Raw genomic sequence first — 17,390 nt, 5'->3', positions numbered from 1 at the left:
GGTTAAGCTCAGTTACCTGAACACTAACTTTGAAATCATGAGTACAAGGAGCCAGTTCCAAGAAGGAAATTCCAACATATTGTTTCATGATGTTTTGCCACTCATAAAATGGAGAAAAGCTTAACCTATGAATAGGTTTCCAAAATTCCACTTAATTTACAAAGTGAGAGAAATCCTTTTGACTGGATAATGTACACTTTTTTAATTGCCACACTCTCTGAGTCTCTTATAAGTAGCTTTGAAAATAGCCAACAATGAGCATTGCTATCATATTGTCTGGCTGAGAGATACAGGGAAGAGAGATTTAAAAACAAATCTCAAGGAAATACTCAGTGCCTCGTTTGGCCAACTCAAGCATCATGCTTTACTGGAGTTGATGAACCCCAAATTTGTTCTCTTATACTCCCCACTGTTTAGTTACTATTTAGAGCTCACTCAACTTCCCTTCCTCCTGATCTCACTAAAAGCATACAAGCAGATTTTGTCTAAGGCATCAATCATTGTCTTCCTTTTCTTACTTTTTCTTATTTTTCTCCCTTCTTGTCTTAGCTTAAAACCTCTTCCTCCTACACCAGGTTTTAATTTCCAGTCTGTGCTACTATCACACCATGCTTGTCTCCTGTTTCAGTTCTTATTTAACTGTTTTGTGCTTCCAACTGTACAGTTTTCTGTGTTACTTGCTAACCTGCAGACTGACACAAACTAGGACCTGTGTGTTGCTTGTTAACTGCTCAATCTCTGTAACAGATAGCAGGTCCACAGTAAATATTTACCAAATGAATGAATGTAATTTTTGAAAAAGGTGGAAGTTGATAGCAAACATGCTTCCCATAAGAGATCAGATTCAATTAAAAAGAGTCCATACACATCATTTCATAAAATGACATGCTTTGCTAAAACTCTATTTTTCTATTTACTATCTAAAAATTAGAACTGCTTATTAGAGGGGACACATTGATGAAATAATCTGAATAAACACAGTATTACTTTTATTACCAGTCAGATGTTAGAAAATGGAAAATGTTTCAATACAGTTTCATTTTTTCTTTTGCCCAACTTGACTGATGAGGATACCCTTTGGGGTCAGTGGGTGAAAATGAGGGAAAAACATTTTGGAGAAATAAGTTGAAATGAGCATGACTGAAAGCTAAAGTGAAAGAATATGGAGGAGATATTGAGGGAAAAGCTATGGTCAGTTAATAATTCCTTACATTTTAAATAAGGCTGGAGTGTGCAAAGATCATTCACATTTTTTATTTTCCTGGATCTCATGATTTGGTAAAGTGGATAGAACAGACTCATTGTGCCAAGTTTGAGCAGGACGAAACCCAAGGATGATGCTCAAGAGCATACCAAAACGTCAAATACTCTTCTGTGAACACTTCTTCACCAACCAGGTAGAGATGATACATTCTTGCTTTGTGTGTCTGCAGTCCACCTTCATATACCTTCTCTATAGAATCCACTACACAGTTTTCCTTTAGTTGTTATATTTCTGATCATCGACTAGACTCTGTGTTTTTGAATAAAGTGCACTATCTTATTTAATTCCTTTGTGTCTCCAGAATAATGCCTGGCAGATAATATACACCTAATGAATGTTTGTTGAATTCACTCACGATATGGCACCAGACCTTAGATCTGTCTTGTGGTCCAGGACTTCGTTTACCTCATCATGCCTCCAAGACAAAACAGATTATCAATGATTATTTGTTACCATTACTATCAAACTTTATTGGAGGAAGGATTAAGAAGGCCAATACAGTCTGAATCAGGCCCATTTATTCCAGAAACTACAAAGTATTTTCATTAAAAATGAAGTTCCTTCAATTCTATGGTTGAATACAAAGAATCTACCTTCAGTACAACTTGAAGGTAGTACTGGTGGTGTTTACATTTCCAGATTCCAAAAACAGGTTATGAAATATCTACATGCCAAATTAAAAATAACAAAATGAAGTAAGCCAGGCAAAGACAAATATTATATCATTTATATGTAGAATCTTAACAAATGATACAAATGAACTTACATACAAAACAGAAATAAACCTGGAGGCATAGAAAACAAGCTTATGGTCACCAAAGGAGAAAGGCAAGGAGGGGTAAACTAGGAGCTTGGGATTAATATACACATACTTCTGTATGTAAAATAGATAACCAACAAGGACCTACTGCATAGCACAACTATACTCAATATTTCATGATGGTCTATAAGGGAAAAAAAGAATCCGGAAAAAAATACATGTACATAAAAAAGAGAGAAAGTCATGTATATGCATATAAATAATTCTCAGAGGATAATAAGAATAAATATTTATTGAGCACTTACTATATGCTAAGCATATAGTTCCAGGAGCTTTACTTGAATGCTTTAACTCCTTGTCAGCTCTATGAGGTTGGAGTGGTTAGTGATCCCTTTTACAGATACAAACATTAAGGAGATGGGAGTTTACAAAACTTGTCTATGACATCAAGTTGGTGGGGGCAGGTTTGCTATGTTTTAAATTAAGGTTTCTTGATTCCTCAACTCATGCTGTAATCCAGAAAACTAAATTTCATGCCAGTTTTTGGATATTGTTTGTATTTTCTTATTTATACTCTGTAATAAATAAGTATTTAACATTCAGAAGTGTTATTCTAAAACATATTAATTTCAGCGGACTCTAATGAATAAGGAGTCCACATGCACATTTTATCTTGCCTAATAAATGAATCATTTTCCAGTAAATTCAGGATTTCAACCTGCTCTTAATATTTTTGTTCTAAAGAGATAAAAGAAAGGTTACAGCCAGAGAGGACATGAAATAATTACAAGTAACCTACTGATAATGAACCAAATACTTAATGTGGTTCTAAAATGGAATTGTGTATTAGTGATTTTAAGATTGACAGCTGAATAAGTAACTATATTTCTGATTTACATTCTGGGTGTAAGGTATAGGAGAAAGGCAACATATTGCAGTTATTCTGGGAGAAGTTCTTTTGTAAATTTCATTCATACTATTCTTTATTAAAATATATCAAATTCTATAAATCCAAAATTGTCACTTTTTTGGAGGGGAGTATTACATGTATATTGATAGCTATAGTAAAATTTATTATTAAAAAAATACATAGATTTATTCCTATTTTCTTCATTAAAAGGCTAGTGCTATGCAAAGATTATAATGTGACTCCAAATGTCACTGAGCTTTTTTTCAAGTTAAAAAAGCCTTAAATCAAAGGGAATTTGGTGCAAGTAAACTATTTTCTGTTCTCAGAAAGCTTGTGGGAAAAGTAGCAATTTTATGAATATGGAAAAGTCTCAGAGTTCTCACTGAAATATATATTTGGATTATTAATAGAAGACAGTCCTTGTTTTACCTCTCTTTTTACATATAGTACTACTTTTTAACAATTAAGGTAACTTTAACAAGCAATTGAAATAGCTAAAGGAGTACCCATTAAGGAGTATGTTATTTCAATGGATCATGTTGGTCAGGATACAAGTTCAAGCACATTAATTATCCCTAACAATGTGCACAAAGACAATGTTTAAAAAATCACAACAGGATGTCCACAGTATTTCTGGTAATGTATCTATTTACAGAACACAATTAAACCTAGTTGAACAGTTCAGTTCAGTTCAGTCACTCAGTCGTGTCTGACTCTGTGACACCATGGACTGCAGCATGCCAGGCCTCCCTGTCTATCACCAACTCCCAGAGTTTACCCAAACTCATATCCATTGAGTCGGTGATGCCATCCAACCAATCTCATCCTTTGTCATCCCCTTCTCCTCCCACCTTCAACCTTTCCCAGCATCAGGCTCCTTTCAAATGAGTTTGCACAACCACTGGCTATATGAGGCTCCCAATATGTACTGTAATTAATACGATCTACCATTTGTGTGACCTTTTCTTCTGTGAAGTGTTTAAAACACCCCTGGTCAGTATACCTTTGGCAATTAGTAGATATTCTCTAGAGCCACTGTTCTGTAGATATGAAATTACAGCAAAGATTCAAAATATATAGCCAGTTCCAGGAAACATGTGTTTCCTCACTCTGAAACTGATTTTGTTTTTTCTGTTTTTTTTTTTTTAAATTTTTTTTATTTTTTTTAAATTTTATTTTTACTTTATTTTACTTTACAATACTGTATTGGTTTTGCTATACATTGACATGAATCCACCACGGGTGTATACAAGCTCCCAATCCTGAATCCCCCTCCCACCTCCCACCCCATATAGATCTTTTCACAGTGTCTAATTCTACCACTCCTCCAGAGTATACTTTACTGTGAATAATGAGCTTTAAAAACTTTATGATGGAGGTTGATTTTTTTTAAATCTCCAATTTGTTTTCAGAAAATTGTCATAACATTTAATTTACTAAAGATAAATATTGTTTCGATTTAAACCCAACTCCTGCTATTCGAATCTCATTTTCCTTTAAAAATGTCTCCAGTTGACACTGTTTGAAAGGGCAAACCTATAAATAAAAGACACAGTGGATTATAAAGACTCAATTTGTAATTATTGACTGAATTCTCAGAATCCCATTGTTTAGAAAGTTGTAATTTACCGAGAACTGATTGATGGATTTGATTTTCTACTCAGCTTCTTCTATTCCTTTTTTCCCTTAACTAGACTTATAGTAACAAGTTAACATTTTTTATCTCCTCCCCCACAACAAGATGTTAGGTCAAATCAGGTAAAGGTCAAATTGGGAGCAACTTTAGAGGAAACAAATTCTTTGCACCTCTTTCTAAATTCATGTTTCATGCTTTTTTTTCATGCTTAAATACAGTGATATTTTTACAGTTACTTAAACTGGTAAACTTTTTCCAGCCTCAGGGTGCTGCACACAGTTTTCTTTTTCTGGAACGAATTTCTCTTATTCTCAATAGCAATGCTCCATTCCATTTGTTCATGGCGTTTCCCCCCAATTTATATGTGTCAGTTGAAGTTTTTAATTGGCACCCCTAGAGAATGTGTCCTTGAATCTAGGACTGGAATTTCATTTTTCTCACTACCATATTCTCAGGGATGGAGGGCCCACAGTAAGAGCTCAAGAGATACTCCTTGAGTCTGAATGGATAAAGATGTGGATAAAAATATAGTGGAATATATGTGGTATATAGAGCGGAATACCATTCATCCTTAAAGAAGAATGAAATCATGCTGTTTGGAGCAACATGGATAGACTTGGAGAGCGTCATGTTAAGTGAAATAAAACAGACAGAGAAAGAATACTATATGATTTTACTTATATATGGAATATAAAATATGGCACAAATAAATCTACCTATGAAATAGAAACAGATTCAGAGACATAGAAAACAAATATAGGGTTACCAAAGGGAAAAGGTGAGGTGAGGGGGAGATGGGGGAAGGGGTGGATTCGTGGTTTGGGATTAGCAGATGCTAACTATTATATTAATATACAGGATAAATAAATAACAATGTTCTACTTATAGCATAGGAAAAATCTATATTCATAGTGGAATCATTTTGCTGTAGAGCATAATCAACACACATAAATCAATGATTTTTCAATAAAAAAATAAAAAATACTACAGGTCAAATTTTTAAAAAGAAATATTTGTTGAGCCAAGGACAGGATCTTAACTGTTACAGCTTTCTGGCTCCAAAGCATGAAACAAAAGAGCAATAATAACAAGCTTGATCATTTTCTTTTGCTTATTAAAGTGATGGGGAAACGTTTGGGGAGCCCTTCCATAGTTCTGTCCAGTGTTTGCAGCATCAGCAACTTTTTCCACAGACAGCAAAAAACTGACAGGAAACAGTCACTCTTTTCTGTTCTGTTACCTACAAAAGTCTTTAATATGTTTCATTTTTTTTTCAAAAATATTCTCAATAAGAACTGGCCAGTGCAACAACTCTCGACACTTTTCATAACTTATTCACAATTTAAGAATGTTTTCTCAACTTCATTCAGTGCAGCTTCAATGTTGCCAGTATGTTTCAAGAGACTCAGAGGTTCTTCCTTGGGCATAAGTGTTATTTTTGCTTACTTGTTGCTTAGATACCAGGATAAAAATAATTTGTAACAGAAAGGAGTGTTTTGCATAGAGGACAAGAAAAAGGTTTTATGCAATATACCCAGTTACCCCAGAAACAACAGTAAATTGTTTTAGAACCAGGTATGTAGAAATTCATTTAAAGGAAGGCAAATTACTTTTGTTAGGAGGTTAATGTATACTAAGTGCCTCAAGGCGAAAAACCAAAAGCATCTCACATCTTTGTCCTCTCATTTATCTGTTACTTAGGTGCAAAGTAGGCAATATCCAAAATGTTTTGATTCTGCACCTTTCCGAGACAAAGCTTTTTGAGCACTCCCCTGCATAGTACATAAATAACATTTATTTATAAAAATGTACTGCCATTCTCTTTATTAACTTATCAGTCTTAAACCTAGACTTTTAAAAGGGGGATAAAATGAAATTAATATTTTAAAATCCTCCTAATCATAATTCTTAATCATCAATTAATATCTCAAGGAAAATCAAGAAAGGATTTGTTATTAATGAGCAGCTTAAATTCTTGATAATGTTAATATTTTTTTGCCAATACATTTTTGGCATTAGTTGGTTATTTTAAAAAATTTACAAAGAACAAGGGGCTTTCTTATTGAAAATACTGGGATTACAGGATTGAAAAAGATATATAGAGACCCATATATTGTAAATATTAACAAATAAGTCATATTCTTAACTTTAAAAATGTTTGGGTAATATTGGGGCATGATACATTTTAGTATGATTATCCAGAGCTATTAAGCAGTGGTAATTTTAGGAAGGCATCATGCTCACCCTTGAAGATGGAAGACTACAAGCCTCTAAAGCTGTCTCGACTCGCTTCCGGTCTGCTGAGAACAGGCGGTATATGCTGTGAAGGGAAAGCAGGCCAGGTGAGAGAGCTGCAGACGCCAGCTGCAACACCCTACTCACTCAAACCTCAGCATCCCTCATCTGTAAAGACTTAAAATATAACACTTGCTCCAGTATCAGCATCTGTGCTCTGAAACATATACATGTGTGCTTTTCAAAATCAAAGTGTCTAATAGAAAATTAATATTTTGAGACAATGATGACCTGATTAAAAAACATTGCATTAAAAATGCTTCTAGTACTAAGCTTTAAAATAAATATCTTAACAATTTTGTTTCCTAGCTGCTACCCACTGCTCTGAAAGTGTACATTGCTAATATTATTATTAATAAATAACTTTTTATGAGCAGAAGCTCACTGGTAGCTGTCAAAAGTTGAAGGCTTTTGACTGAATGCGGGTCTGGAAATGCACTTTTTTTGGTCAGTGATTTTGCTTTAAAATATATAACTTAAATAATGGACAGTTTAATAATTTGGATTTATGGGTTCTATTGAAACATTAGGAAATCTATCACCCGGAAACTACCAGCTCCATGGGGAATCTGGTAGAGCTGAGTTATCCTTGTCTCTTTGAGACAGATTTCATTCTTCAGTTTTCCTTCTTGCCCCTGGGCCTGCTTTGTCATGGATGTTCCCTGCCTAACTTCTGTTGACATTTGAGTTTGCAACCCTTTCTTCAAGGGTAGTGTCATCTTGGAAGAAAGAGGCATCACAGTTGCCTAATTCCCATTCCTAGACTAGATCTGGGTTTCAGGTGTTCTTTTAGGTTTAACAGCACAGGTCTCCCATCCCCTGCACCCCCTTCCTGCTTTGGTGTTCCTTGAAAGTGATGCCACAGGGAAGGAGGAAGCCCAGGAAGCCTCTGTGAGGAAAGCAGCTGCACCGATGTGCACACGGTGCATGTAGGGCCTGGTGGCCACACAGCTCCAGGCTCCCCTGGATCAGAGCAGAGCCACGGCACAGATTCAGGTCTCTGAGGAAACAGAAATAGAAAATAATGGGAATTGTTCGCATGGCTTACTTTTTGAGAGGAATGCGTCCTTCTGGAGTGACTTGCAGCTTAAGTTTAGTATACCTGTTGGAGAAGCAGAGAACAGTGTCTAATTTTTTTAAAAAAGCTTTTTATTGAAGAATCAAATGCATAGAAAAAGGCGTTTTCATGTGTACAGTTGGCTGAATTTTCACCTATTGTCCAAGTTTCTGCAATTAGCACCCATATCAAGATAGAATCCCAGGAGCCCCTCTCATGCCCCTTCCAGAGCTGGTCCCCCAAGAGCAAACCATTATCCTGCCTTTAAACATTCAGATTAATTTTTCACTTTACAAAATAGAATCACAGTCTTTTATGGCTTCTTTCACTCAATATTATGTTTTCAAGATCCATCCATGTATTTGCTTTTCATTGTGAATCTTTCGTTCTCATTGCTGTATGGTATTCCATCGTGTGAATATAAAACTGCACTTATCTCTTTCACTGCTTCTGGGCGTGTAGACAAAGAGAAGGCGCAGGAGAGCTTCAGTTCAGTTCACTTCAGTTCAGTCGCTCAGTCATGTCCGACTCTTTGCGACCCCATGAATCGCAGCACGCCAGGCCTCCCTGTCCATCACCAACTCCCGGAGTTTACTCAAACTCATGTCCATCGAGTCGGTGATGCCATCCAGCCATCTCATCCTCTGTCGTCCCCTTCTCCTCCTGCTCCCAATCCCTCCCAGCATCAGGGTCTTTTCCAATGAGTCAACTCTTTGCATGAGGTGGCCAAAGTATTGGAGTTTCAGCTTTAGCATCAGTCCTTCCAAAGAACACCCAGGACTGACCTCCTTTAGAATGGACTGGTTGGATCTCCTTGCAGTCTAAGGGACTCTCAAGAGTCTTCTCCAACACCACACTTCAAAAGCATCAATTCTTTGGTGCTCAGTTTTCTTCACAGTCCAACTCTCACATCCATACATGACCACTGGAAAAACCATAGCCTTGACTAGATGGAGCTTTGTTGACAAAGTAATGTCTCCGCTTTTTAATATGCTTACAAACTCTATTGATGAATATATAACTGGGACCACCAACTGCTCATGCACACAGCCATTCCATTCCTAGGTGTAGATGCAACAGAAATGCTTACAGTGTGTTCCCCAAAAGGCATGCTCTAGAATGATCATAGCAGCTATTCATAGGGAGATGCCTGTTGGAAGCGGACATCTCCAATAGATATGATGAGCCAACTAGCTGTTTTTCTAGCTGTAATGTGCTATATCTATGTGTCACTTTCCACTAACATTGTGTGTGGCACAGCAGATTTTCCAGAAAGTCTGTTAGAGGAAGAATGGTAAGCAGACAATTGAAACAACAACAAAAAAGCAGAATGAAGGGAGGAGGAGAGGGGAAGGCATGTAGGAAGGGTCCTGAAGGTGACAAAGTAATGAGATGAGAGGATGACACGAAAGAGCATTTGAGTAAACCCATGAAGTCCTGGTTAACCGCAAAAGAAATTCATGGAAGAGTATGAAAGCAATGTGGACTGGAGTCTTTGGTTTGGAATGATGGGTATGTCTTACAGAAGAGGGAAGACAGAAAGTTATTAAATAAAAATAGAGGACCACCTAGTAATGTTTCCATTTGTGGTTTTGATTTCAAGGCTTTCCAACCTCTTGGACATCCAGTGTCCAAGCTGATCACAACCAGCTTTCCTACTTGCTCATCTGGCAGAAATCATTATTTTCCTTGGTCAAATAAATTTCAGAAAGACTATGTAATTCAAGAGTGACTAGGTACTCCTGATTTGCTTTTTTTTTCTTTTCCTTTTCATTCTGCTTTTTCCTTTACATTCTTTTTCTCCTTTCTTACTAACAGTTGCTATGATTGTCTAGAAGGACAGGAATCTGGACATCAGCTTACTGATTTAAGTTGCATCTATCAGAGATCTTAGACTCTGGAAAACTCAGTCCCATATGTTGTTCGTTCTCTTCCTCAGATTAATAATTGATACAATGCAAGCAGATGTAGGGCTGAAGACTCTCTGAGATGAATAATTTTTGATTCTGGGCATAGTTGCCAGGATTTAGAAGCATCTCCTTACTGCGTGTCAAAGGCATTGACATTCAGGCAAGCTCAGTGTAACACAGATGTAGAGCTCAGAGGAAAGAGCAATCTTTACTGGAAGTATTCCAATTCCAAGTAGTGAACCTATCAGTTCTCTAACAAGTCCCAGAGGGAAATTTATGTTTATCAATGTGAGAAGCCAGTGCAGCATAAACAAAAGACTCACAAAGGAGAAAGGAAACTGACTCAGATGAAGCAACACCCTTTGCAACAAAATTAGAGCTACTTACGCCTTTTCCAGAAATGCGTCCCTGGACATGTTTTGGGCCAGCAGGTTTGTTGCCAAACTGAAAACCTCATTTGTCCATTCCTGAAAAATGTGAATCACACTTTCATCAGCTTAAATACTGTGCAGTCATTAGACATATGTTTTTAGCGAGGCTACTAGGAAGACAAATTAGTTCAATTTGTATGCCTAAGAGTTTTTTCCCTTTTTTTTTTCCTCTGTTAAAATGAAATAATTAAATTCAAATCACTGAATGATTATTCTTTCCCTAAGGAAACGTTCTTTATCCACGAACAAATTTTTATCTGCTTTTTAAAATACCTACAGATAAGAGAACTGGTATATTGCCTTTAATAACCAAGTATGTCTCACTCCTTTTCTTGCATTATAAACACATAGAGAATTTTAAAATGTAGTCAATTATATTTCCGACACAGCTTCCCAGGTGGCGTTAGTAGTAAACAAGCCACCTGCCTATGCAGATTTGATCCCTGGGTTGGGAAGATCCCCTGGAGGAGGAAATGGCTCCCCACTCCAGTATTCCTGCCTGGAGAATTCCATGGACAGAGAAGCCTGGCAGGCTACAGTCCGTACAGTAGCAAAGAGTCGGATATGAATGAAGCGACTTAGCACATATGCGTATTTTCAACACATCTGCAAATAAGATCTTCCTATTTTACTACTCAAGTCAAAACAGCTACACCAGGCAATCTTTAAATGTTAATTACAGTTCTAGAAGTCTCTCAATTAGCTGCAGTCCCAGTGTCACACAATACTCAGTACCGTTCCCTCCCCTCAGCTCTGTCCATTCCTTACTGGTGCCCTAATCCCAACCCCTACCTCACACCATCCACCTCTGATTTCTCTTGGCATCCAGAAAAAAAAAAAAGCAAAATAACAAATGATGATTTGGAACACTCAACATTCTGGGCTGGAAAAAAAGTCTCTAAGAGAAGATGAGATAAGAGCTAAGTAATGTAATCATCTGATGTTGTAGTTGACTTGGCTCCCTCTTCAACGTTCAACAGCTTTTCCATCTAATTTTGTTACTTCTACTATAGCTTTTATTGTTATTTTGTGTTTTGCCTCCTGGTTTATGATAATATGCAAATAATATGCCGTCATGTAATACAGAAATAATTGAGGTAAAACTTGGGGTACCAAGTGATGGGGGAGGGAAAGGGACACTCTAAGCAGAGTTTTGTGTGTTTTATTTTAAAATATTGAGTTTATTTAGAAAAATCAGAGCAATATAAACTGCCACACAAATAGTTATCAATGACAGATGCTCCTATCCATTCAAATATAGATATGTAACTCCTTAGATTAAAGATCTTTCATTTTCTTGAGAGTCCCTTGGACTGCAAGGAGATCCAACCAGTCAATCCTAAGGGAAATCAGTCCTGAATATTCATTTGAAGGACTGATGCTGAAGCTGAAACTCCAATACTTGCGCTACATGATGCGAAGAACTGACTCATTGGAAAAGACCCTGTTGCTGGGAAAGATTGAAGGTGGGAGGAGAAGGGGATGACAGAGGATGAGATGGTTGGATGACATCACTGAATCAATGGACGTGAGTTTGAGTAAACTGCGGGAGTTGGTGATAGACAGGGAAGCCTGGTGTCCTGCAGTCCATGGGGTCGCAAAGAGTCGGACACAACTGAGCGACTGAACTTAACTGAACTGAATTTCCCTTGACCATAAAGAAAGCTGAGCATCAAAGAATTGATGCTTTTCAATTGTGGTGTTGGAGAAGACTCTTGAGAGGCCCTTGGACTGTAAGGAGATCCAACCAGTCAATCCTAAAGGAAATCAGTCCTGAATATTTATTGGAAGGACTGATGCTGAATCTGAAGCTCTGATTCAGATACTTTGGCTCCATGATATGAAGAACTAACTGACTGGAAAAGAATTGACTGCAGCGTGGTGTGCTGCAGTCCAAGAGTTGATTATGACTGATCAACTGAACTGAACTGAATTTTCCCTGAAGACTTATAAATTCTGGGGTTATATAAATTTAAGCAAAAAACATTCACATTAAGCACAGATCAATTTTGCACAAATAAGTGTAATCAAGCCACTTAAATTATCACCTGAAATACCTTGGACTTCAAAGAAAAATCTCAGATAACAACACTATATGTTCTGTAAAAGATTCACATTATTCTCTGGGTTATAACTTACTGGCAGAATTTAGTGAGAATGGGGAGTAGCCTAAAATGAATTGGAAAAAAGAAGGGAAGTTATAACAAGAAAAGTAGAGTTGGGAAAAAATAAATTAAAAAAGACAAGAAAAGTAGAGTTTGGGGACTTCTGTGGTGGTCCGCTGGTGAAGACTCCATGCTCAATTATGGGGGCTCAATTATGAAGCTGTGACAGTCCAGGTGAGAAGTATTGGCACTCTACAGATTGTTGGTGGAGGGCTTGGGGAAGACAGGACAGAAGAGCTGTCAGTGAAGTAAACTTGATGGACACAGAGGAAAACTTTGGAATAACTATTAATAGCTTTACAATCAAATGTCCTCAGATTAGATTATTTTAAACTAAGAATAATAAATACTGGCACTGATTTTCAAAATATGTTTCTGGTATAATACTCAATATTTTTCAGGTTAGGGCTCAAACTGTAGACTCTTCCAACTCCAAGGCAACCTTGAGTGTGTGTGTGTGTTTCAGTTGCTCAGTCATGTCTGACTCTTTGCAACCCCATGGACTGTAGCCCGCCAATTCCTCTGTTCATGGAATTATCCAGGCAAGAATACTAGAGTAGGTGGCCATGTTCTTCTCCAGGGGATCTTCCCTCACAGGAATCAAACCCAGGTCTCCCACACAGCAGGCAGATTCTTTTTCACCATCTGAACCACCAGGGAAGTCCATGCAACCATGTGCATTGGTAAAAGTATTTATAATTGAGGGCAGTGTACCATTTTGTATATTTACTGGGGGCCAATTGCACACCAGAAATAGGTACAGTGAAGATATTATGAAGAACTAGGGAGATTTAATTTGGTCTGACATTTAAGGTTGAAAGCTACGACCTCTATTGCATTCAGTTCAACAGAAATATAATGGGAGGTGCACAAATAATTTAAAATTTCCAGTAGCCACTGTTTTAAAAGGTAGAAATAAACAGGTGAAATAAATTGAATAATAAATTTTATTTAACCCAATATTTCAAACATATTATTTACCATATAATCAACATAAGATTACTGGGCTATTTTCTTTTCTTCTTTTGCACTTGATCTTTGAAATGAGGTGTGCATTCTGCACTTACAGCCCATCGTAATTTGCACTGGCAACCTTTCAAGGGTTCAACAGCCACACATAGTTGGGAGTTGCGGCTGCATTATTCGTCAGGACATGTCTTCTAGATCCTTTGCTCTTTCTATGGGTTCTTTATAAAGCCAGCTGAAGGACTGCATCATCACCACATTCACTGAACAGCCACAGCTCATTCAGAAAGTAAGGCATAGCTTATTTCATCACATTCTTAGAATGTGAGCATCTAAATTTCCAAGTATGGAATTCCTAGACTCCACTGATTTCCTGTAGCCTTTTGAGGTACGCAGATCTGATCCAGCTTGAATCAAAGACTCAAGGTCTCATGCAGTGACCAAGACAACTTTAGAAACAACACAATGCTTGGCTATGTACTGGTGTTAGTTCACATTATATGGAGCTAAAACAGCATGGTATGTTGCAGTCCATGGGGTCACAAAGAGTGGGACACGACTTAACAACTGCACAACAAAAAAAGAGCATGTGTTTAGTTTGGGCTCTCCAAACCCTGAGACAGGATTTAGGAGAAATGGGTTTATTATGAAGTGTTCTTGGGCAACAATATCAGGAAGTGAGCAGGACTGGAAAGGGAAGAAGCAGAATGGTGAAGTACCAAGAAAACTCTGCAGATGGTAATTTTGGTATAATTCTTCCCTGTGCAGACCACTATAAAACTTGAACTTTCTGATGAGCAGAAAGCAAGCTAGAGTTTGAAGATCCCTGTGCCTAACCCTCTTGGAGCACACAAATAAAATTTTGTGTACACCAAGACCAAGGAGAAAGGAGCAGTGACCACACAAGAGACTGACCCAGACTTCTCTGTGAATGTCCAAAAGTCTCTGGTGGAGGCATGGGTCAGTGGTGGCCCGCTGCAGGGTCAGGAGCACTGAGTGCAGCAGTGCCTGGGACCTTTTGAAGGAGGTCACCATTATCTTCATTACCACTACCATAGTTTGGCCTCAGGTCAAATTACAGGGAGTGAACACAGCCCCACCCATCAACAGAAAGTTGGATTACAGATTTACTGAGCATGGCCCCACCCATCAAAACAACACCCAGTTTCCCCCTCAGTCAGTCTCTCCCATCAGGATGATTTCATATGCTTCTTATCCTTCTCCATCAGAGGGCAGAAAGAGTGAAAACCACAATCACAGAAAACTAACTGATCTGATCACATGGACCACAGCCCTGTCTAACTCAATGAAACTATGAGCCATGCCATATAGGGCCACCAAAGACAGATGGGTCGTGGTGGAATGTTCTGACAAAACGTTGTCCACTGGAGAAAGGGATGGCAAATTACTTCAGTATTCTTGCCTTGAGAGCCCCATGAACATCATGAAAAGGAATGCTACTGGAGAAGAATGGAGAAATAACACCAGAAAGAATGAAGAGATGGAGCCAAAGCAAAGCAATAGCCAGTTGTGGATGTGACCGTGATGGAAGCAAGGTCCGATGCTGTAAAGAGCAATATTGCATAGGAACCTGGAATGTTAGGTCCATGAATCAAGGCAAATTGGAAGAGGTCAAACAGGAGTTTGGCAAGAGTGAACATTGACATTTTAGGAATCAGTGAACTAAAATGGACTAGAATGAGTGAATTTAACTCAGATGACATTTATATAAACTACTGGGCAAAAATCCCTTAGAAGAAATGGTGTAGCCATCATAGTCAACAAGAGTCCAAAATGCAATACTTGGATGCAATCTCAAAAACGACAGAATGATCTCTGTTCATTTCCAAGGCAAACAATTCAGTATCACAGTAATCCAAGTCTATACCCTGACCAGTAATACTGAAGAAGCTGAAGCTGAACAGTTCTATGAAGACCTACAAGACCTACTAGACTAATACCCAAAAAGATGTCCTTTTCATCATAGGGGAATGAAATGCAGAGTAGGAAGTCAAGAAATACTAGAGTAACAAGCAAATTTGGCCTTGGAGTACAGAAAGAAGCAGGGCAAAGGCTAACAGAGTTTTGCCAAGAGAACACACTGGTCATAGCAAACACCCTCTTCCAACAATACAACAAAAGAGAACCATGGACATTACCACATGGTCAACACCAAAATCAGATTGATTATATTCTTTGCAGCCAAAGATGGAGAAGCTCTATACAGTCAGCAAAAACAAGACCAGAGGCTGACTGTGGCTCAGATCATGAGCCAAATTTAGACTAAAATTAAGGAAAGTAGGGAAAACTAATACACCAGTCAGGTATGACCTAAATCAAATCCCTTATGATTATACAGTAGAGGTGACAAATAGATTCAAGGGAATAGATCTGATAGACACAGTGCCTAAAGAACTATGAATGGAGGTTTGTGACATTGTACAAGAGGTAGTAATAAAGACCATCTCCAAGAAAAAGAAACACAAAAAGGCAAAATGGTTGTCTGAAGAGGCCTTACAAATAGCTGAAAAAAGAAGAGAAGTGAAAGGCAAAGGAGAAAAGGAAAGATATACCCATGTGAATGCAGAGTTCCAAAGAATAGCAAGAAGAGATAAGAAAGCCTTCTTCAGTGATCAATGCAAAGAAATAGAAGAAAAAATAGAATAGGAAAGACCAGAGATCTCTTCAAGAAAATTAGAGATACCAAGGGAACATTTCATGCAAAGATGGGCACAATAAAGGACAGAAATGGTATGGACCTAACAGAAGCAGAAGATGTTAAGAAGAGATGGCAAGAATACACAGAAGAGCTATACAAAAAGATATTCACAACCCAGATAATCACGATGGTGTGATCACTCACCTAGAGCCAGACATCCTGGAATGTGAAGTCAAGTGGGCCTTAGGAAGAATCACTGTGAACAAAGCTACTGGAGGTGATGGAATTCCCATTGAGCTATTTCAAATCCTAAAAGATGATGCTGTGAAAGTGCTGCACTCAGTATGCCAGCAAGTTTGGAAAACTCAGCAGTGGCCACAGGACTGGAAAAGGTCAGTTTTCATTCCAATCCCAAAGAAAGGCAATGCCAAAGAATGCTCAAGTTCACTTCAGTCGCTCAGTTGTGTCTGACTCTTTGCAACCCCATGAATCGCAGCACTCCAGGCCTCCCTGTCCATCACCTTCACTCAGACTCACATGCATCGAGTCAGTGATGCCATCCAGCCATCTCATCCTCTGTCGTCCCCTTCTCCTCCTGGCCCCAATCCCTCCCAGCATCAGAGTCTTTTCCAATGAGTCAACACTTTGCATGAGGTGGCCAAAGTACTGGAGTTTCAGCTTCAGCATCATTTCTTCCAAAGAAATCCCAGGGCTGATCTTCTTTAGAATGGACTGGTTGGATCTCCCTGCAGTCCAAGGGACTCTCAAGAGTCTTCTCCAACACCACAGTTCAAAAGCATCAATACTTCGGCGTTCAGCTTTCTTCACAGTCCAACTCTCACATCCATACATGACCACTGGAAAAACCATAGCCTTGACTAGATGGACCTTCATCGGCAAAGTAATGTCTCTGCTTTTTAATATACTATCTAGGTTGGTCATAACTTTCCTTCCAAGTAGTAAGCATCTTTTAATTTCATGGCTGCAATCACCATCTGCAGTGATTTTGGAACCCAGAAAAATAAAGTCTGACACTGTTTCTACTGTTTCCCCATCTATTTCCCATGAAGTGATGGGACAAGATGCCATGATCTTCGTTTTCTGAATGTTGAGTGTTAAGCAAACTTTTTCACTCTCCTCTTTCACTTTCATCAAGAGGCTTTTTAGTTCCTCTTCACTTTCTGCCATAAGGGTGGTGTCATCTGCCAATGTGAGGTTATTGATATTTCTCCTGGCAATCTTGATTCCAGCTTGTGCTTCTTCCAGTCCAGCATTTCTCATGATGTACTCTGCATATAAGTTAAATAAGCAGGGTGACAATATACAGCCTTGACGTA

The 17,390-nt window shown here is 38.2% G+C and overlaps 1 protein-coding gene across 1 annotated transcript in view; it reads right to left on the bottom strand.

Moving 5' to 3' along the window:
* Window positions 1-17,390, bottom strand: part of PLCB1 (phospholipase C beta 1) — an 854,775-nt gene that overhangs the window by 253,225 nt on the left and 584,160 nt on the right. Inside the window, exons 5-7 of the mRNA XM_068987480.1 lie at window positions 10,220-10,299; window positions 7,914-7,967; window positions 6,815-6,890 (exon numbers count right to left, since the gene is read on the bottom strand). Coding sequence (XP_068843581.1) covers window positions 6,815-6,890; window positions 7,914-7,967; window positions 10,220-10,299 — 210 coding nt within the window. The remainder of the gene's footprint in view (window positions 1-6,814; window positions 6,891-7,913; window positions 7,968-10,219; window positions 10,300-17,390) is intronic.

Source organism: Capricornis sumatraensis, chromosome 15 (assembly GCF_032405125.1).
Source record: "Capricornis sumatraensis isolate serow.1 chromosome 15, serow.2, whole genome shotgun sequence".
NCBI classification, from domain to species: Eukaryota; Metazoa; Chordata; class Mammalia; order Artiodactyla; family Bovidae; genus Capricornis; species Capricornis sumatraensis.
Note: the sequence above shows the minus strand (reverse complement) of the source record. Positions and strands in the feature narration are given on the sequence as shown.